Genomic DNA, 22472 nt, shown 5'->3' on the forward strand with positions numbered 1-22472 from the left:
CTGTTCAATTGTTTAACAAATTGAAACAGATTTAAAAGTAATCAAAAAATAAAAAGTCATAACATGAAAATGAGATATAAGAACAGTAGAACTGTCATTTACTAAGAATGGCATTATACAGAATAATTTTTATATCAAATCAAAGTGAATAAGCATGGCCCTAAAATGCTTCCGTAGCATGGTACACTTTTTTGAATTGTGGAGGTTAAAGTTTGTCAAGTACTTGCAAAAGGTATATTGTTTACCATACAATCTTTTGGTACCATATCACTCCTTTTCTAATAATGCTAGCTGCTATGTGAGTGTGTGAATGCATATAAAGAGGAATGAAACCCTAATAAATAAATCAACAGAATGTCACTAATTGAATTAATATGCTAAATCTATAGAATGAATGAACAACAAAGAGATAAATAATTCAATTTTATTCCAATAATGAAAGACTTAATTTCACAAAAACAGATAAGATCTTCAAATACACATACTTCAAATTAAATTGTTGTTTACTACAACAATACATTGTATCAGATTGTCTAGAATATAACTATTATAGTACAGAAATAACTTAAAAGTACTTCCTTATTACAATAAGAAATTAGGCACTCCTGCATACACTAATGAAAGTATCAAAATAAAATTACTCAGGAAAAAACAATAGAATGCCATAAGAAAATGCAGTTTGCAGACAGAATTTTGGATAGTTTTTACTGCTGTTTCAATAATACTGATATAATATAAATAAAAAGTGACAGCATTTTTTTTCTGGAACTCCTATTTTGATAAGCCAGCTGATTGTGGGGGTGAAAGCATAAATAATTGCTCAATGTTTAAAACAATGGGCACCAAAATGAGTTTTTCTTTTAGCTTATAAAGTTTTCACTCTTCTATAGATATTTAATCTAATTTGTAATAATCCAAGACAGACTGCAGGAAACCTTGAATCTTTTAATGCAACATATACATGTATATTTTTTAGAAAAGATTTGTAATTTCACACATCTAATACTTTTATGTTTTACTTCACAGTAGATTTTAGTAAAATGAGTGTATAAGGCTAGTAGAAAAAGTAATATAACAGGTATAAACTTTGGATTCATCATTGGACATCAATTTTCATGGATTTCGTAGGTACAGGGGAATCTCGAATCTAAAAGTCAACCAAGTATAAGTTTCTACAGCAATGTATGCAGACTACCAAAACAAAGAAATTAAAGATCCATGAAAATGATAGTTTTCTACAATACAAAAAAAAATGTATACCCATCAATAAACAAATGAATCCACAGGATGCAGCAATAAATAAAATGTATGCACTTCTATTGTAGCGTACACAGTTGTATTTGTTTGACATTGTGATTGTCTGAATACAATAGTTTAATTCCATGAACTATGTTTAAGTTGGATTTTTTTAGTCTTTTTATTTCTTGAAATTAACAAAGTATTGCAAAATTTGTTCCTATTGTCCGGAAACTTTTTACAAAAGTAGCCTTATTGAATTTGCATGAAAAATTTAATACAATATACCATATTTATCTATTATTAGGTTTCATAAAGTTCTCTTATCACACATTTGAATGACAGTCTAAAGCAGGAAGTTCTATAGATAACTTACTGAAAAACCCTTTTATAGCAAAGAAACCTTAACAAGCTCTTAACAAATTGTTGAAAAAAGCAATTTTAGGGTATAAGGAAGTGAATTACAAAATTTATCTTAACTGATAGAAAAAATATATATTCTTTGTTACATGTTAAAGTGCTTCTTCCAGTCTCTTTGGTCCATTGTAGCTTGAAAATTTTATTAGGTGTATATCACGGATAGAACTGAATAGGTCAGGAATCTTATAGTTATTTCAAGTAAAAACCCTCTTCAAAATCAGACTATATATTGAAATATCTGGAACCATAGTGAGGCCCTTTTTTTGGTTCCAACTTAGGATAAAATTTACCTCAAACCTGTTGAACCGTCAAATAAAACATTATATAATAAAAATTACAATGTAAATACTACAATGAATTATGCCAATAAAAAATGCTGTCTGTCAAAATTAGCAGCTTTTAAGTGTTTTTTTTGTTATATGGAAGTAAAACAAGAGTGCACACACTGAAATGTCTCGCCTTCTTCATTAATCATTGATATTATGTTGATAGTCCTAAGTATAAAGCTTTATTACAACTTTACAATAACCAAGATAGCTAAACTAAGACCAATGAACCATTAAAATGAGGTCAAGGTCAGATGAACCATGCCAGGCAGACATGTACAGCTAACATGCTTCCATACAACAAATATAGTTGACCTATTACTTATAGTTAAAGAAAAATAGACCAAAACACAAAAAATTAACACTGTGCAATTGAGGTCATGGTCAAATAAAAACTGCGGGACTGACATATAGATCATAATATATTTCCATACACTAAATATAGTTGACCTTTGTCATATAATATTAGATAAAAAGACCAAAACCTAAAAACTTAACTTTGACCACTGAACCATGAAAATGAGGTCACGGTCAGATGGCATCTGCCCACTAGACATGTACACCTTACAATCATTCCATACACCAAATATAATAGACCTATTGCATAAAGTATGAGAAAAACAGACCAAAACACAAAAACTTAACTATAACCACTGAACCATGAAAATGAAAATGGGGTCAAGGTCAGATGACACCTGCCAGTTGGACATGTACACCTTACAGTCCTTCCATACACCGAATATACTAGACCTTTTGCTTATAGTATCTGAGATATGGACTTGACCACCAAACTTAACCTTGTTCACTGATCCATGAAATGAGGTCGAGGTCAAGTGAAAACTGTCTGACGGGCATGAGGACCTTGCAAGGTATGCACATACCAAATATAGTTATCCAATTACTTATAATAAGAGAGAATTTAACATTACAAAAAATATTAACTTTTTTTTCAAGTAGTCACTGAACCATGAAAATGAGATCAAGGACATTGTACATGTGACTGACGGAAAGTTCTTAACATGAGGCATCTATATTTGAAGTATGAAGCATCCAGGTCTAAAACCTTTTAAAATATAAAGTTTTAAAGAAGTTAGCTAACGCCGCCGCCGCCACATCACTATCCCTATGTAGAGCTTTCTGCAACAAAAGTTGCAGGCTCGACAAAAATTATTAAAATCATTGTGTTAAAACTTTATCACAAATCAACTACTTGTTAAAAAGAACTGCTGTGCCAACTCTTAAAAGGATTTTTTGAAGGATTATTGGAAACAGAAATTTGATAATTATTATCAATTTTCATAAACCACTAAATCTGTTTATATAAAAAATATCTGCAGATCAATAAAATTGTACAAAAGACAATGTGCTATACAAAATAATACTATAAATATTTTCCCTGATATTAAACTTTTAGAGTTTTCTTAACTCTTGTTCAATCAAATTTTTTTATAATATAATATACATTGGAATTCGAAATATAAAAATCTATAAAATTGAGATTTTACTATAAAAAATATATAAACTAAGACTGAGTATTTTCTATAACAGGGACTGCTGGGGCTTCAACTTTATAATCTCCATGCTGAAAATAAATATAATTAAGTCATTCTTAAATTTTTCTGAATTATCATACTTTAAAAAAAAACAATGACTGTAAAAACATGTTTGAAAATGGTGTAAAATAGTCAGTGATACCAGATTTTTAAGTCTGACAAGATTTACCTTTCCTCCATTATAGTTATTTAAACTATACCAGAAATTATAGATAGGTATGTGCAATTTAAATGAATTTTCTTTGTTTTTGTCTGGCATACTTTGGAAATAATTTGAAACAGTTTGAAGATTACATTTTAATGTTGTGTAGTCATTCTCCTTTTAAATTTAATAGGTTTCCCTCAGTTTTAGTTTGTTACCCTGATTTTGTTTTTTGTCCATGGATTTATGAGTTTTGAACAGCGGTATACTACTGTTGCCTTTATTCAAATGACAAAGTTCCTACAAGAATAACTTTTAAATACAGTTTTCAAGCACAAACTTAAATGAGAATAGACTATGTATGATATTGCACAGGACATATTGTTAGGACAATTGATTACTTTTGAAGATTACTATAAATTCAGAAATTATTGCTAGGTTTTTATTATTACGAATAATGCAACAGAGTGGTAAACACAATAATTTAAACTCGCATGTTGAAATATGTTTTATGAATTAAATAGGATTTTTCCCAAAATCATAAAAATTAAAATCTCATTTAAGTATAAAATGACGAAATCACAATAATAAATCCACATAATTACTTCTGAATTAACAGTTAATAGTATGTTAAACTTTGGATATTTTTTGACATTGGGTTGCTGTTTAATTGCATGCCTAACATAGTGTACAGTAGGATGATTTCTATATTTTTTTCAATATTTTTGGCTTATCTCTTTGTTTGCTTTGATCTTTTTTTCTCTTTCATATTTAACAAACTTATAAATACAATAACTCACCCTATGTTTCATGTATGATAAAAATGTGTTCCAACATAAAGTCAGTGTACATACAAAGACTACTCTATACTCTAATGGTACATATTTAAAGTTGATGAACTGTGCTGGTGGCCAAAAGCACCAGTCTACCTATTAAAAATAAACAGGTAATTAGTATTTTAAAATGTCACTTTCAGAAAGAGTTATGAGTTCTTTGATATATAAAGAGCCCTGTCTCTACATAAGACATTATGAAGAGACATGGCTGAGTTTAAATGTGTCCCACACAGCAAACAGGTTCATTTTTAAGCACCTTGCATGAAACTAGTCCAATCATATTTCTATACCTCAGTTAACCCTTGAGGTTAAGAAAACAAATGGCGTAGACATAACTTATAGGAAAGAAAATTAATGTAATAGCAGTATCTTACGAACGAAAATTAAAACTACCAAAACATAGGAATTTTGGCCATATTGTAGAAAAATTGATATGGGGAAGATGGACATATATTTTTCGGTAGAATAACAAAAATTTTTGAAAAGGCCCAAACCATGACTAAAGGGAGATAACTCAATTGACATTCAATAACAACTATACCTCCCTTTTCATAAAAAAAATACCTTACACAGTCAATTATACTTTTATATTCATGCATGCTATTTTTCATTGGCTTCAAACATATCTTTTTCATTTATAAGTTATTCTTATCACAACCTTATGCCAGAGATTTAAAAACAGCAACAAACAAAATTGTGCTTAGAAGCATGGTAATCTGTAATTTGAGGTAAGAAAAGGATACATTTTATAATTGACCACGTTTATAAATATTTAAACAGAAAATGTGTTTGTTTATATAAGACTTATCCAGTTACTGAAAATAAATTTGTTCATACTTTTTACAAAGACATTGTTTATGTACTAAGCAAACTATATGATCTGGTTAACATACACATGAACTTTCAGTAAAATCACTCATGTTGATATAAGTATTCTTCACATCTACCAAGTTACAATCATATTTATTTAACGTGACATCCAAAGATCTAATTGTCTTTTTCTATAGGATTTTCACACACATCCAGACTCCTTGAGTCAAGGTTGAAAATTGAACTATATGAATGAGCCTTGAGGGGTAAATTGAATCTGTAATTCCTAGTGTAGTTTCTCAGGTTGCATTGTAATGGATTGATGGTTTGTTCCATTAACACTTAACCTCTATTTTGTCAATGGATTTAGACTAAAGAGAAAGTTTACAACATGTGTCATCTACTGTATAGTTCATAAATGTTCAGTTGTTGGAACATGCTGGCTTAAAAAAACTTATTTCCATATTTCAATACATGTAATTTAACATTGTTTTAACACTATCTCTGTATATTTCCTAAGGCTACTTGTTTAGATATCATACACTTACCAAATAAACTGGAAGGAAATTTTCTTTTACTTCTCCTACAGCACCTTGTACTCCTCTTCCTTCCAACAATCCCATTCCTAAATGTATGAATATTTTGTATAAAAGTTGCGGTAGAAGCAAAAGCATTTATAAGATGATGATGATTGATGGCTTCTTAATGTCCAGTGGTAAATCAATATGCATATATTCAGAACAAGAAAAGTTATTGTAATATGAATATCAACCCTGCTTTGTACAGTCTGCAGGAAGACATGTTACCTTACCAGGACACATTATTCTGACCCTGAGCCTAGCGATCTTTGCTTTTATTCCCTAACGCTGTGTGCTTAGCAGATAAGCACCAAATACCATTTTTCAAGTCTTTGGTTTTACCAGGTTGACCCATGACCTCCCCCACTTTAGGTAAGTTTGTAAGTTAAACCCTGCTATGGAAAGTAATAGTACTTCAATCTATAGGCTATATGTCTGTCTACCGGTATGTCTAGGGTAGTCCCTTTGAGTTTTTAACTCACAAGAAAATGCCACACCTGGAAGTGGACTTAAGAAGGTCCTTTATAATGTTTACTAGTTAAACAAAATTGACCCCACATGTCTGTCTGTCTGTTTTTTATATAATCTATCAAAATGCTATTTTCAAACAATAGTATATATACTTAAGTTATAGAAATATAATAAAAAAAAAAGAATGTGTCCCAAGTACATGGATGCCCCATCTGCACTATAATTTTCCATGTTCAGTGGACCTTGAAAATGGGATAACATCTATAATTTGGCATTATAATTAGAAAGATCATATCATAGGGAAGATGTTTACTAAGTTTCAAGTTGATTGGACTACAACTTCATCAAAAACTACCTCAACCAAAAATTTAACCTGATGAGGGACAGAAGGATGAATGGATGGACAAACAGACAAACAGACATGACAGCCAGATGAATGAACAAACATATGGATGGACAAATGCAGAGACCAGAAAACATAATGTCCATAAATGGAGCATAAAAATATAAGAAAAAATATACTAAAAAACGAAAATTTAATTACTCAACGCACACAAACCAGTCAATATGCCAATTCCTTTTTCTTTCCTTTATTTATATTTAATAACAGTACTGTGGTATATCAAATTGCCATCATAATTCAGTTTTATCATTAGCAACATAATACATTTGTATTATCCAAAACTGAAGAGACATATAATAATTAAATTTTATTGACATATCATGCATAAATCAAAAATATTCTTAATTACAGTTTTCATTTGAGGCTTTTTATAACATTGTTTTCATGTTTTTGACATATGACCTCCATATATTTGTCAGATTATGATTTTGAAATAGTACATTAAGTAAAAGTGAAAAGTTCAGTGGTTTTATCTTATTAACTAAAAAGAGGCATTACTTTCCAGTGAAGTTAAAAAAGATATCCATACAGATTGTATGTTTGCTGGAGTTCAATGCCAATTTCTGTAAGTTTAACCAATTTGATGACAGCTATTTCATGGTCTTTCGTATGATAGAGAAAATCTCCATCTTCCAATAAGTAATAAACAGCTTGTTACCATACCATTGAACTGAGTGCATCTTGTAATTCTTTAAAAACAATTGAAACTTGAAATCCATTGATATTGGAGAAAGGCTGAAGTGGTCTGAAGCAAACTATAATTACTTACTTTGCTCCCACAAGAAGACTTGAATTTCAATAATAAAATTTAACTGCATTGAAACTAAAAGTATAATTATTTTTATTTTGAACTTACCAAAGAAAAACGAAGAACAAAACCAAGGACCTGCTACTAACTGGTCAGCTAATATCTTCTTGAACACCATCTTGTTTCCTGTTCCTTTAATAAACTTCTCTATGATATGACTATACCATAAATGTGTTAATGGTCCTAAACTTACACCCATTAAAACCATCCTCCCTGTAAAAACATACATTTTATGATATATAATAGTCAAATAACAATTTATTTGATTGAGTTAAGTCATTCCAATTGATATTTTATAGTGTGTCTTTCTATGTTGTGTTGTTATTCTACTGTTTAAGAAAAGGGAGAAGGTTTGGTACCATTAAAACATTTACGAAAATCCCTCTGCAATTGTTTGAACCTGTCCTAAGTCAGGAATCTGATGATTAGTGGTTGTCGTCTGTTTATGTGTTTCATCAGTGTTTCTTGTTTTTATATAGATTAGACCTTTGTTTTTTCTGTTTGAATGGATTTACACTAGTAATTGTTTTCTCCATTTACCAATACAAAATGTATTACCTGTACGACTCCAGTTTATTTTAACACCTTCACTTCTATCTGTTTTCCTACCTCTACTTTTCTCTTACCTGTCATACTCCAGTTTATTTTAACACCTTCACTTCCATCTGTTTTCCTCCCTCTACTTTTCTCTTACCTGTCCAACTCCAGTTTATTTTAACACCTTCACTTGCATCTGTTTTCCTCCCTCTACTTTTCTCTTACCTGTCCTACTCCAGTTTACTTTAACACCTTCACTTCCATCTGTTTTCCTTCCTCTACTTTTCTCTTACCTGTCCTACTCCAGTTTATTTTAACCCCTTCACTTCCATCTGTTTTCATCCCTCTACTTTTCTCTTACCTGTCCGACTCCAGTTTATTTTAACACCTTCACTTCCATCTGTTTTTCTACCTCTCTACATTTCTTACCTGTCCAACTCCAGTTTATTTTAACACCTTCACTTCCATCTGTTTTCCTACCTCTACTTTTCTCTTACCTGGCCAACTCCAGTTTATTTTAACCCCTTCACTTCCATCTGTTTTCATCCCTCTACTTTTCTCTTACCTGTCTGACTCCAGTTTATTTTAACACCTTCACTTTCATCTGTTTTCCTACCTCTACTTTTCTCTTACCTGTCCGACTCCAGTTGATTTTAACACCTTCACTTTCATCTGTTTTCCTACCTCTACTTTTCTCTTACCTGTCCGACTCCAGTTGATTTTAACACCTTCACTTCCATCTGTTTTCCTATGCATGAATCTCTGTTCTATATTCTGTGTTAATAGATCACCAGCTCCTAACAGACAGCCACAGGTAACTGTATTGGTCACAACTAAATATTTGGAGAATACTTTCTTAAACAGTTGTGCCATGTTGAAATGTTTGTCAATTCCTGAGTTAAGTTCCAAGATGAAGATAAGATTTTGTTATTCCATATCTTTATCTGTAATATTAATATGACCTTCAAAATTATCTCAGTAAAGTACTTTTAAGCTGATTAAACATGTCCTGTAGAATATAATTAAAGTATGTATATTTGTGAAGTAAATACACTGATATATAATTCAGTTTTTGATGAGTTACCATTGTCGCAGTGAGACAAGCCTATGGCTATTTTTTATTGTCATCAATATACGGTAATATAACCATGATAAACTTGGATGTTTTCTGAAATTTCAATAAAGTGAAAATGTATTTGATACTCCTGGTAATAATTGAATTGCATTTGAATATAAAATATTTTATGGTCCCTCATAATGTTTTAATGAGGGGTTCTTGTGGATTTAAATATATATGCTGCACATTTTATCTGTAACAAGTGTTGAAACTTAATAAAGTATTCTGTTTCTGTCCTAAACATGCTAAATAAAGAACTTATCTTGTGAATGAACAAAAAAATGTTTAATATAAATCCTTATAGCTTGTACAGGATTTGAAATATATAGGTATGTGTAGGGACTGCAACAATTTCATGTATAATTTTGTAAAAAAAAAACAAGTCTGTATTGTAAACGCCTAATTTCAAGTGGGTACCAATTTAGGTCTGTCATCATTTCAGGAACTGAGCTGGTGTTATGGAAGCGGTTGCATGAGAAGCACCCTGCTCTTCTCTGAACTTTTTTAATTTGTGAAATTTGCTGTTTTCAATGTGGATCCTAAATAGTTGAGCAGTACTCTTATTTTGGTCAAACAAGAGCTTTATATGCTTGAGTTTTAACTTTGGGTGATGCTATTTTTAGCATGTTTAGGTTTCTACGAATGAATCCAAGAGACTGATTTGCTTTTGATGTCATGTTATTGATATGTTTGTCCCATTTTAAATTTGATTAAAGAGTTAGGTCAAATATTTTGTAGAGTCAACTTTTTCTAGAGAGTGATTGTGTAATTTATAAGTGAAGTCTTAAGGTTTGCGCTTTTGAGTTAGTAACTGTTGCACTGACAATGATGCATTTATCAGAATGAAAATGCATGAGCCAGTCCTGCTCTCATCATCTGGAAGGAGCTTTCAAGAAAAGAAATAACAAAACTTAAATGTTTTACTCTTATAAACAAGAGGCTCTTCAAGAGCCTGAATCGCTCACCTTAATTTTTTTGGTTAAATCTCTCATCAATGATTATTTTGGCTTTTCAATTTATTTAAATGTTCTTTGAATCGTCCTATTTTCTTCAAAAGCAAAAAAAAAATCATTTTCTCCTATGTTCTATTTTAGCCATAGGAGCAATGTTTCTTGACATACAAGGAAATAAAATATACAATTTATACTAGATACTCTGAAACTCATTTAGCCTTAGTTTGGCTGAAATTGATACAGCAGTTTCAAAGGAGAAGATTTTTTAAAGTAAGTCAACATGATGAACAAATTGTGAAAAAAGTCTTTAACTCCTTAAGGGGTCAATTGACAATTTTGGTCAAAATGACTTATTTGTAGATCTTACTTTGCTTAACATTTTTGCTATTAACAGTTTATCTGTATCTATAATAATATTCAAGATAATAATCAAGAACTGCAAAATTTCTTTAAAATCATCAATTCAGGGGCATTATACCTGAAAAACCAGTTACCAAATTCGGCTGAAAATTTCAGAACAGGTAGACCTTGACCTAAAAAATACTTTAACTTCTTGTCTTATTTGCTCTAAATGCTGGAGTTTTTGAGATATAAGCCAAAAACTGCATTTTACCCTGTGTTCTATTTTTAGTCATGACGGCCATGTTTTTTGACGAAATAGAAAATAAAACACAAACTTTATTTTATTAACCCTACTGATCATTCAGTTGAAGTTTGGTTGAATTTGGTTGAGTAGTTTTAGAGGAGAAGATTTTTTAAAGTTAACAAATATGATGAACAAATTGTGATAAATTGTCATTAAAGGACAATAACCCCTTAAGGGGTCAATTGACAATTTTGGTCATATAAACTTATTTGTAGATCTTACTTTGCTGATCATTTTTGCTGTTTACAGTTTATCTTTATCTATAATAATATTCAAGATAATGACCAAAAACTGCAAAATTTCCTTAAAATTACCAATTAAGTGGCAGCAACCCAACAATGGGTTGTTTGATTCATCCGAAAATTTCAGGGCTGATAGATCTTGACATAATGAACATTTTTACCCCAGTCAGATTTGCTCTAAATGCTTTCGTTTTTGAGATATAAGCCAAAAACTGCATTTGACCCCTTTGTTCTATTTTTAGCAATGGCGACCATGTTTGTTGATAGATCAAAACTCCGGATACAATTTATAAACTAGATACCCTAAGGAACATTCAGTTAAAGTTTTGAAGTATTTGGCCTAGTAGTTTCAAAGGAGAAGTTTCTTGAAATAGTTTACGACTACAGACGACGACAGACGACGGAGGACGCCAAGTGATGGCATAAGCTCACATGGCCTTCAACAATGAGCAAAGCCCATACCGCATAACCATACACCACATTCATGCATGTAGCCCTGTTAAAGATTTGTAGTCCAATATATATTTGTCATGAAAATGATTATTCAATGTCCATTTCTATTGTGATTAACAAGAGTGCTTTTCATAAGAGGTAGAACCACCAATTATGGTAGATCTTGTGTTCTGTTTACAAACATCTTTACAAGCAAAGCATGAGTACAAGATCTATATATCAATCAAATTGTGATAAATTATGAATCCATGTGATTACTATTTACTGGACATTCCCTGTATCCCTATTTATATCATGATTATATAAAAGGTAGTTTTTGGTTAAATTTCTATGGAAATTGGTCTTTTCTCATCAAGTATATGTGGCCATAATATTTTCCTTTTTATAATATAAATTATAAGAATTTGTTGAATTTGATATTTACATATATGCTATAACTGTCAGATGAGGATTAAAGGCCTACTTCCATAGGACTTTAATCCAAAACACCCTTTATATAATAAGGAACACAAGACTTAAAGATTTTTCTAAGAATACACACACAATTTAATTTCCTGCAACTTAAACTTTGTATTTATATAATTTACAAAAAGTATCATGTTGACAATTGGACTTGCATAAGAACAAGAACATTTGTACAAATTCATTTAAACATTTTTAACCTGTTTAGAATACTTTAGAATATTGAAAGGGAGCATTATCTATGCTGTACAAAATTGAAGTGGTTACAAATAAAATTCATAGCATCTTATCCCATCTAGGGACGAAGCTTGACAAAGCTAGGTAGTACAAGTAAGTTATCAAAGCTGTCAGAGTCTTCCTATATATTAAACATCTTTAGATGGCTGAAACACAGTGATTTTTCTAGTGATGTTCACTTTGCTTTTTAGCAATTTTTTTCAAGATTGCTTGTGGCTGGACATGAACATTATTGATATGAATTGATAAAAAAAAATCTGTCTTGTCTGTTTGTTTACATTAAAAAACAGTTTTTTATGCTTCAAGAATTCTTGTAGGATCTGTATACTGTGGATTCATTTATTTTCGTGGGCTTCAAATTTCGTAGATTGCTGAAAAAAATCATATTCGTGGATTCTTGATTTCGTGGTTTTGCCAATCTATGTATACAAAGCATATTGAAAATATGATATTCGTTGAACATTTGAATTCGTTGTTCACCTGTATCCACGAAATCCACGAAAATTGGTATCCAACGAATAATAATGAATCCACAGTATATGTAAATGCTCTTTTGTTCTGACGTTGGAAAGTTCCAGGCAGAAAGAATTAACTAGCCAAAAAGTTCCGGAGGAACTTCTTAACTAGTTACTTTGTTTTTCCTCTGGTTTAAAAGTTCCACCGGAACAAAGTGACTAGTTGAAAAGTTCCAACAGAACATATCAACTAGTTAGAAAGTTCCTTTTTGCAAAATTAGCCAAAACTGTAACTAACAAACTATCAAAAAAGTTCAAATGGAACTTATCAACCAGTCATAAAGTTCCATTTCATGCATTTGGAGATTTGATGCAAAGTAAATTAACAAAATAAGTTCTGATTTATTATTATACATTAATCTGAAATTGATATTTTTAAAAGTACCCACATGAGGAGAGGGGTATTCTTCCCTCTCTTGAGGGTACTATGAATACTAAATTTGCATGATAATGCAACTTATTCTTTTTTATGTGAGCTATGAAATACAACTTATTCTAACTAGTTGTTCTGTTCAGCCAGAACTATTGAACTAGCTACATTGTTCCAGGACTTTTCAACTAGCTACATTTTTCCGGAACTTTTCGACTGCAATAATACAACTAGTTGGAAAGTTCCATCAATACGAAAAGTTCTGCCGAAACAAAGTAACTGACTGAAAACAGTGGCTGTTACTCATAATAGGGAATATGTTGATATGATTGGTTGAGAGGACTTTTAGCAGTTAATCTTGACGCTGGTTATTTTTCGACAGATGACGTTGACCAAACTTCTTTTAGTAACGAATGTTATTTAACAAGATGGCGTCGATAATAACACTGACCTTAACAAAATTTATTTTTACTGCAAATAAATCATTAAATGAAATAATACACAAAATCATTTGTTTGAATGATATTAAAGAAGAGTTTTTGCAGTTTAATTTTTATCAGATAGCAAATTTCATTGAGGAGATATTTTTGTGTTTACCAGCAAATATATTCATGCGCCAGGCCTATTCAATTAAAAAATACACAATTATGTGTGGAAGAGGTAAGGCATGTAAGGAGTGTGGAAAAACATATTCCCTATCTCCAATTTTAAAGAATTATAAGGATTAAACGCTTTTTTTAAAGAATAAATTGGTGTATAAACTGGACCAAGTCACTCACAAACATATATCATAAAAGTCTAAAACTTTTATTTGTTTGTGAGTGACTTGGTGGAGTTTATACACCAATAAATTCCCTTTAAAAGGCGTTTTAATCCTATAATATTCATTTAAACATACAATTTTATACAAAAAATATAAACCTTATATAACATGTATAAAGTATCATGAGTTTCAGGGTGTTTTCAACATTTACAAACATCAATGTGCCTATCATTTTGAATTTCATGTAGAAATAACTAGAAACTATAATACAAATTGTAATTGTAAGATAAAAACAATACCTTAAACCAAATTAGGGCAAACTGCAGGGCTGTAAATTACATAGAGGCATGTAGGCACCTATTGTGGGCTGACAAAAAGAAATAAAAAAATGGAGAAAAAAAACACTGAAAAGATAAGATTAGTTAAAATCATGCATTATTTTTATAGATATAGGAAGATGTGGTGTGAGTGCCAATGAGACAACTCTCCATCCAAATAACAATTTAAAAATTAAACCATTATAGGTTAAAGTACGGCCTTCAACACGGAGCCTTGGCTCACACCGAACAACAAGCTATAAAGGGCCTGGTTGTTAGTTAAAACAGCAAGGTGGTTAATCATAATGGCATGCAGGTATGTACAATATTTGGATCTGAACAGTCAGTACCCAACTCAACTCCTTTGCACACATAAAAGTTTCCCACCAAATACTATTGCATCTGCATACATAGAAGTGACAATGTTGGCAATATTGAAGTAGAAGTGCTAAAAAGATGGATTCGTCCAGTCATAAAAAATCACCTTAGCATTTGACAAAGCCAGAATAAATTTTTTTGGTGTAAACAAACATTGTTACCGTGTAATAATTTGAACTTGATAGATAAAATTATGAGTTATTGAGTATGCATTTTCATTTTAAGGTTTGAAAGTTTAGTCTTTGAAACGAAGTCAAAATTAGTTTCATTTGGACAGCCAAATAAGCCGGATAAACCAAAAAAAATGACCAACTTCAGGGGGCTTTCATTTTAAGTCTATGCAAAATTTTTCCTAAACTTAAGTAGAAATAGCTTTTAAAGAGTAATAAAACAGGATAAAGCTAAAAACAAATCTTACTCTACAGGAACACCTAATCTAACTCTGGTTTATAACTATCTTTAATATATTCCAGGCACATATATTTTGAAGTGTAACAAAAAATTAACAAGTCTAACTCTTGTATTCTTGGGAGGTACATTGCATACAATGAAAAGGCTAAAAAAAATATCCTTTTCTGCATGGAATGGGTTCAAAAATTTGTTGCCTCCCTCCCCTCGGCAATAATAAACTACCTCCCATTACGGGACAGGCAATTTATGGCCCTGAACTGCAATGTTTGTAACATTCTAAAATAGATAATGACTTCATAAATGAAATGCTTAATTAATTGACCAAAAAAGCCAGGGGTCAATTCAATAGTTGAGCTTGTTTCAAATTTTTAAACAGAAATTATGCAATAAATTTCATAAACCTGGTTATTTTACTCATATTATAAAATAACTATATATTGTTAAAGCCTCACTGTGGGTCTCATTGGGGTGTAAGCGTGACGCGGGGATTGCCGATTTTTTGTAAGCGTGACACATGAAAGTCAAATTATTGTGTCCTGAAAATGGGAAATGTGGTCTTGCAGGACCCCGGAAATGACAAAACATGAGAATTGCTTACGTACATAGTGTAAGTGGGATACGGGAATCTGACAAAACAGTAAGTGGGATCCGGGATCAAAACCCCCCAATGAGACCCCCCTCCCTCGTGAACTTGTTGAAGGCAATGATGTATGGTATTAATGTCTTCATCTGCATGCTTGGTAATAACTAACATTGTGTGTTGGTAAAAATCTCTACTGAGCTAAATTATGTTATATAGATGCAAAAAGGGGGGGCGAATGGTTTTTTTCTGATGCAACATATAAAAAAATTTATAGCTATGTGTTGGGCTTCAACAGTGTTTATCACTCTTCACTTTCATTACTTTAGTTATATTTCTCTCACTTAATGTGTGCTACTATGTACCGGATTTTGTAATACAACAACTAACAAGGTTACCCAAAATTTAACTAAAAAAAATTTAGAGTACCTATCAGTGAAAAACGTTAAAAACTGTGACAAAAGTCACGTTGAAGACATTATTCAATTGCCGTTCATTGCAAACCACTTTTGAAAGTCAATAAATGAGAAATACTGACCTAGTAAGATTCATAACAGATTCAAAAGGCTGACCATTTGACCATTGGTCATTATATCCTGAAGAAACACATTTCTGATGCAAAAAACGTCTGCAAACCGGAAATTCTAAAATGAATAAAAATTCAGGGATTTACGGGACGATCATGCTTATATTTCCGGATTTTAAGGTGGCCGATCATCGGTATTTATTTCCTTAGATACATTTTTTTTTGGTACTTTGCTATTAAAATGAAAATTTTACTATGCTTCTTTTTTTTTTTTAAATATAATAAAAAGTATAGCCACCGTGCAATTTTTCAAGCTATAAGTCGTGCAAAATTATCTCCCATTTTAACTGATTGCAAAGTTTGAAAATAGATTTTTAAAACACAAATATTTGGTATTTGTTTTATAATGATTGATAATGCAATAACACACCTTTTTTATATTAAAATAAACAGCCTATTGCCCTAATCTTAGGAATGACAAATCTGTCTCAAAATTTGCAGATTTCAGGGCAAAGAACGTAAGATGGTCTCCTTAGAAATCGATTTTTTGTTATTCTAATTTTTTAACAGTGTAAAGAGAACAACAGTACATTGGCTCAAGGTTTTTTTAATTCTATTTCATAAACAGGTAAAGTCTTTGCATTCCGGTTTCTGGTCTAGTACAAGTACACTTTCAATTTCAGACATTGTAGACCCCCCCCCCCCCCCCTAATTGCAATTGTATAGCTATTATCTTTTTTGACAACTCTTAGAACTGGCTAAAATCCTCGCATTCTTCTTGCTTTCTGAAGCCTTGTACAATAGAAATTTTATATATTTTAAGACAAGGCTATTATTATAGTATTCACACTTTTCTAACATTGGCCTTCATGATCAATCAGTACACGTACCGACAGTTTTAGTGTTTAAACATGAACTCACGTCCCGACAGTTTTAGTGTTTAAACATGAACTGCTATATCCTGTGCATAGTAAACTAGCACATATATAATTGATTAACTGTGGTTTTATAGTAAAGCTTTTGCCTGATGTTTTGTTCCAAGAAAATTAATCTGTTTTACCTTTTTGATCTCTTTTTTCTCTGTTTTCTGGATAAGAGATCGAATGGTCTTTTGAAATGTTAGTCTGGTGTATAATTATTTTCACAAAGTAGGCTGAAAAATGATAATTTAGCACTCAGGCTTTTTAGCCTTTTAATCGGTAATACATTTACCCAAGGAGATACCGTTCTGACACATCGCGTTATCCATTATTTGGACCAGTCGCTGGCGATAATTAATTCTAAATGGTTCTTTTTTAGTAATTTTTTTTTAGAAAAAAAAACTGATAACGAGCACAAACAAACACGGTCAACGTGATCGAATCCAACTGTGGAAGTAATCATCATCTGTTATTTTCATTACAGTACAACAAGACTGTCCTTTATGTTCATAATTGTACTGTGCCTACAGTGTACAGAGATTGCTTGCATAAATAACAATGTGTCGCATGTTTGATGAAGTTATTATTGACAATTTGATTGGATTTCTCGGGGTTTTGGATTATTATATGAAAAAGACAAACACAAGGTTTGACCCCTCTCTATCCAGGTTGAACCCCTTGGACCATCCCTTTCAAAACATTTCTGGATTCGAGCCTGCTGAAGGGTATTGCATGTCCGAGCTTCTTTCATTTAATATAACAAATTTGGCCACTGGACGTTAAGCAACCAACAATCAATCAATCATTATAACAATTACGATACTCTCGTCCACTTTAAAATTTAATTATCTTGTCAGCTAGGTCAGAAACAATCATTGGAATTTCTATCAAGCCTTATAGTTGTGCCTTTTAATCAAATTCGATTAAGGACAATAAATATAACAACAACGAGAAACACAATAAATCAAGGACACTTTATGGAAACTGAAAATGTAATCTCGACTTCAATATAAACAGATTACGAAAATTCTAATCAAAACAAAATACCAAAAAAACGGACAACTTATTTAGCACATGCTTTGTTTAAATCAGGAAAACAACCCCTTATTGAAACATTACTCACAGTTTACAACCGTAAATTAATTTGAAGGCGAATTTAATTAAAGCCTTTGGAAGGAACGCAGAAGGAAGGCGAATAGATCAACTACTCCAAATACATAATGGAAACATAACGTGATGATTATCATGTTTCAAGATAGATTTTTTAGAAGACAAAGTGCAGACGTATAAGGGATCAAAAACAATAACTTGGAATCACAAGTTTTAAAGACACAACATATCTTAAATTAATTTTCAACAATATTTAAAGCCGTTAGGGTAAAGTCGAATATGCATGATGTAGTTTGGTTGATTTAAGTTGAATGTTGGTTGCTTAACGACCAGTGGTACATATTTTCTGCATGTTCAGGACAATAAAAAATCAACAAAAACCGTCCGGGATGAAGTTCGAGACATTATTGACCACCACTGGAAAATGAAAATGTGGAATATTACATATGGTTTGATTTCTCTTGTTTCTTAAGTCCAAGAATTCGTCAAAATGCAAGGGTTCGATCTTCCAAAATAAAACAAGGACCTTATTATTATTTCATAATTTAATTAGCAAAAGTAACCGCTTTTCCATATTTTTATTTTTGCATTACCAATTCTTATATGTTAAAGAGTTCTGGAAATTTTAAAATCACAAAATAACATTGTAAATTTTCATCTCGTCAATGGATCTAAAGATTGGAAATACGAATAGGATCTAAAGATTGGAAATACGAATAGGATCTAAAGAATGGAAATACGAATAGGATCTAAAGATTGGAAATACGAATATATCAAATATTAAAAAACAATATTAGTATTTCTTTTCTACCATGGCGTTGTCGGTTTATTTTCGACTTGCGAGTTTGGTATTTTTCACCCCTTGTTCGCAGTCTGAGAGTCGTCATGAGTATTTACATCATCTGGAGATTCGGTATATTTTAAATTACTATTGTTCAATGTATTAACCTGTTGTTCTTTTGGCGTAATAATGTATGGTTGGTAGGCACATTTCAAAATAAAGAGATACACATTTGGAACGTCAACTGTTCTGGAACCCAGTTTCATGTCTCTGATTCCTCTGTCTAATTTCGTCTACTTTGCAGTTTTCCTATGTAGAGTACTAGGAACTTAAAAAAACCAACAACAATATAGCATTTTTTCAAATTTTTCGAACTTGATGAAGCTTAAATTTGCTGCGGTTTTTCTACTGATTTCCAACAAACCACTATAATAAGACGTCTACTACATATCGCCTACATACCAATTACATTTCAAAGGGGTATTTATACTGAGATTTATTAACACCATTCATTATTTCGAAAGAAAGTGAACTTCTGTATTGATTTTCTTCATCGAATTAAACATTAAAAGTCCTTATGAACTTACAATTGTAAGGGGAAGATGGACAATAACAACAGGTTTTACCATCACTATCACTATCACAAATTTATTTTTTATTTATCTCAACTCACAGACCATGTCTGTTTGCCAAACCATAATCGTCAGTGAACCTTGAAATAATTATTTCCCGATCTCATTTCTTTCGGAAACTTGTTGGGTTAAGAAAACACTTTTTTAGTTATTACGCAATCTGGTGACGGATTATTTTATGTTTTTGACACACGGGGAAACGCTGATACGAAAATTTACGACAAAGGAGACGAAAGTCGTTCCCTGTTGTTATCTTTTCCTGTTTCTCACGGGTAGTAAGGTCGTCATATCGAGGAGCGTTTAGTACAGTGATTTTGTCATAGTTTGGATAAGTTTGACATGGTTAATTTATGTTGCCTCCCCTAAACTATTGCCTCAGTCCTATTCACACGAGCAGATAAAAAGCAAATAAGATGCTTGAATCTGTATTGGAGGTCAAACGATCTATATTGGAATTGTTGTTTCACGAAATTAATGCAAAATAAGCAAGATATCGGAATTGCTATGGTTCGGTTAAGCGATTGACATGGTTCGGTTAAGAGTCTAGAAAATCGTCATGGTTTTGGTCAAGATTGTCATGGTTTAGATCGAAATAAATATATATGTGTTTCACTTTAATACTGAAAATTTGATTGATAGCGCCTGTTATTGAACGAAGTTATACTATATATTAACTGCCTGAGAAGAAAAAAGCCTGTTTAACCAAATTTAGTGGGTGTGACCGTAAAAGCATAAATTAAACATATGTTACTTTTCGTAAGTTTTCTACAATATAAATTTAAAATTCACTGCTCTTTTAAATTAGCTTTCGATAAAATTTTACCAAAAAACGACAAAGCGTTGCTTCTGTTTCACATATAATCTTTTCTCCATATGTCTATGCTCGACTCTGACGGGGATATCATGAGCAACATCACTAGTGAAATAGCTAAAGACTTCTACTCAAAAGTGGCACCCAGTCAAAAAGTAATTTTTCTTTTTCCTTTTCTTTTCTTGAAAACTATACATTGGTTGGTTTTTCTTTATTTTAAATTTTGAACCAGTTTATGATGAATAAAAGGAGATGTAGGGTTATAAGTCCATGATACAGTAACCCAAATACAAAACTAACCAAAAGATATTAAGAGGACATCATAAGTCTTCAGCCATTTACGAAACCGAATAGTTACGCGTAGCATGGACAACAGTTTTAAAACTTATTGGTTTTAAAATTATAATTGGTGAAATTACAATAAAAAGTACTTTCAAAGTTCGAATTTAAAATATGAAAGATCACAACTCAAACTTTGGATTTCAGCCGATATAATGTTCAAGTTTATCAATTATTATTACGCATCAATAAAAATCGTTGTAATATTGTATAAATGCATCGTGTATAATATCATTAAACTATTTAGAATATTTGACTTTTTATGTAATATAGTTTCTATACTTTGTGAAAAAGCTCCTGCTATCTAGTTTTAAGTATGAGGTGGTATATTAATAAACCTGATTGAAAAAAGGATTGAAAACCAAACCACACAAACATGAATTCTTCAACAATAGGATAAATTAAATAGGCCAAACACTGTATCTGCCTATTTCTATAAAATGGGTAAATAAATTGGACAGAGACAGCCAGAGATCTGAAACCATCAAACTAGTCTCAGTATAGCGTAAATCAGTAAGGTATGACATAGGATAACATGTCGTGTCACTAGGTTCTGGACATTTTTGGTGAGTCGCAACTTCGGAATTCAGTGAATATGTTTTTGAAATCAAATGTGTAAAACCCTTCCTTTCACAATAGTTAGCGCTTATGAATGCCTCACGGTTTGGTGTTTGGTTGAAAACTTATATTTTCATGATTTCGTAGTTTATAACTTCTTTTTAATTTGTGTAACTAAATACGTTTAGCATAAAAACAACGCAGTCAAATTCATATTTTTTTTTTGTGTTTGTTATTTATTTACACGATAAGGCTCCAAATTTTACACAAATGCATTGAATTGGACTCATACAATTTTTCAGAGGCAACAGGATCTATTGCTCATTTAGACGGGTCATTTGAACCTGTTGGTGATACTGATTCATTTCTAGCATTCATAAAGTTTAAATGATATATTGTCTCATTTTCCAGATAATGACATTTTTAGATATCATAACATTCTCTTTTATGGTACTGATGATGATTCCTTGAGCACCATGTGCAAATCCATCATATGGGTTCACGATTGCACTTTTACGTTTAGCAGTAGATCTTCGGGGTTTGTCAAACATTGAATGGCTACTGAAATAGATAAACTTAGTATTGTTTAATAAGTTCTTTAGGATTCAAGTTTATAATATGGCTGCGGCAATAAAAGATTTAAAAATTAAGAAACAAATATTAAAAAATAGGATCCTCTCAATATTGTTTCATATAATGCTATTCAATGAAACTACAGTGTTAAATATATATCGTTATTTATTGCTAGACATAATCCAAAGATGCTCACAATATTGGTAGCATAATTCCACCCTGAAATTTAAAAGAAGCTATCTAAGAATCATTACTTTTTATTATTTGTTATTTGTTTGAAAGTATGTCCCACTAAATATCTGTACTTTATTTGTGTTTTTGGTGTTTCTGTTACTTGATTTTCTTGCTTAAACCCGATCTGGTGAGTTTTACATGTGTGGCATGGTTAAGGCGAAGAAGAGGTTGGGGAGCCCGCAAACATGTTTTACTCCGCAATATTTTGTTTATACTGTCTCAAGTTAAGTGTCTGAAATGCCCTGAATACCGTATGTAACTGTGTATCATATTTTGCTATTTTTTTGGGACAGAAACTAGGCTGATGGTTTTCTAATTGGAATTCCTATACATTGAATTTTGTCGCAGCCTTTTAAATCTTGCTAAGACATATGGTTTTGCTCATTGTTGAATGTTGAAGGCCTCTTGATAATAAATAGCTGCT

General features: G+C 31.5%; 1 protein-coding gene across 2 annotated transcripts; it reads right to left on the reverse strand.

The window, feature by feature from the left end:
• Positions 1-410: 410 nt before the first annotated feature.
• Positions 411-16205, reverse strand: LOC134685598 (mpv17-like protein 2). Of its 2 annotated transcripts, none has more exons than XM_063545490.1 (6): positions 16103-16205; positions 8822-9064; positions 7632-7796; positions 5872-5948; positions 4478-4606; positions 411-3564 (listed from the first exon to the last, which is right to left on the reverse strand). In XM_063545490.1, the coding sequence occupies exons 2-6, from the start codon at positions 8991-8993 to the stop codon at positions 3505-3507; spliced, it is 603 nt and encodes a 200-aa protein (XP_063401560.1). In that variant the 5' UTR covers positions 8994-9064; positions 16103-16205; the 3' UTR covers positions 411-3504. The 2 variants fall into 2 exon arrangements, with proteins under 2 accessions (XP_063401560.1, XP_063401570.1); XM_063545500.1 differs by lacking the exon at positions 16103-16205 and adding an exon at positions 8482-8508 and having other exon boundaries at positions 8849-9064.
• Positions 16206-22472: the final 6267 nt, after the last annotated feature.

Source organism: Mytilus trossulus, chromosome 1, assembly GCF_036588685.1.
Source record: "Mytilus trossulus isolate FHL-02 chromosome 1, PNRI_Mtr1.1.1.hap1, whole genome shotgun sequence".
NCBI lineage: Eukaryota > Metazoa > Mollusca > Bivalvia > Mytilida > Mytilidae > Mytilus > Mytilus trossulus.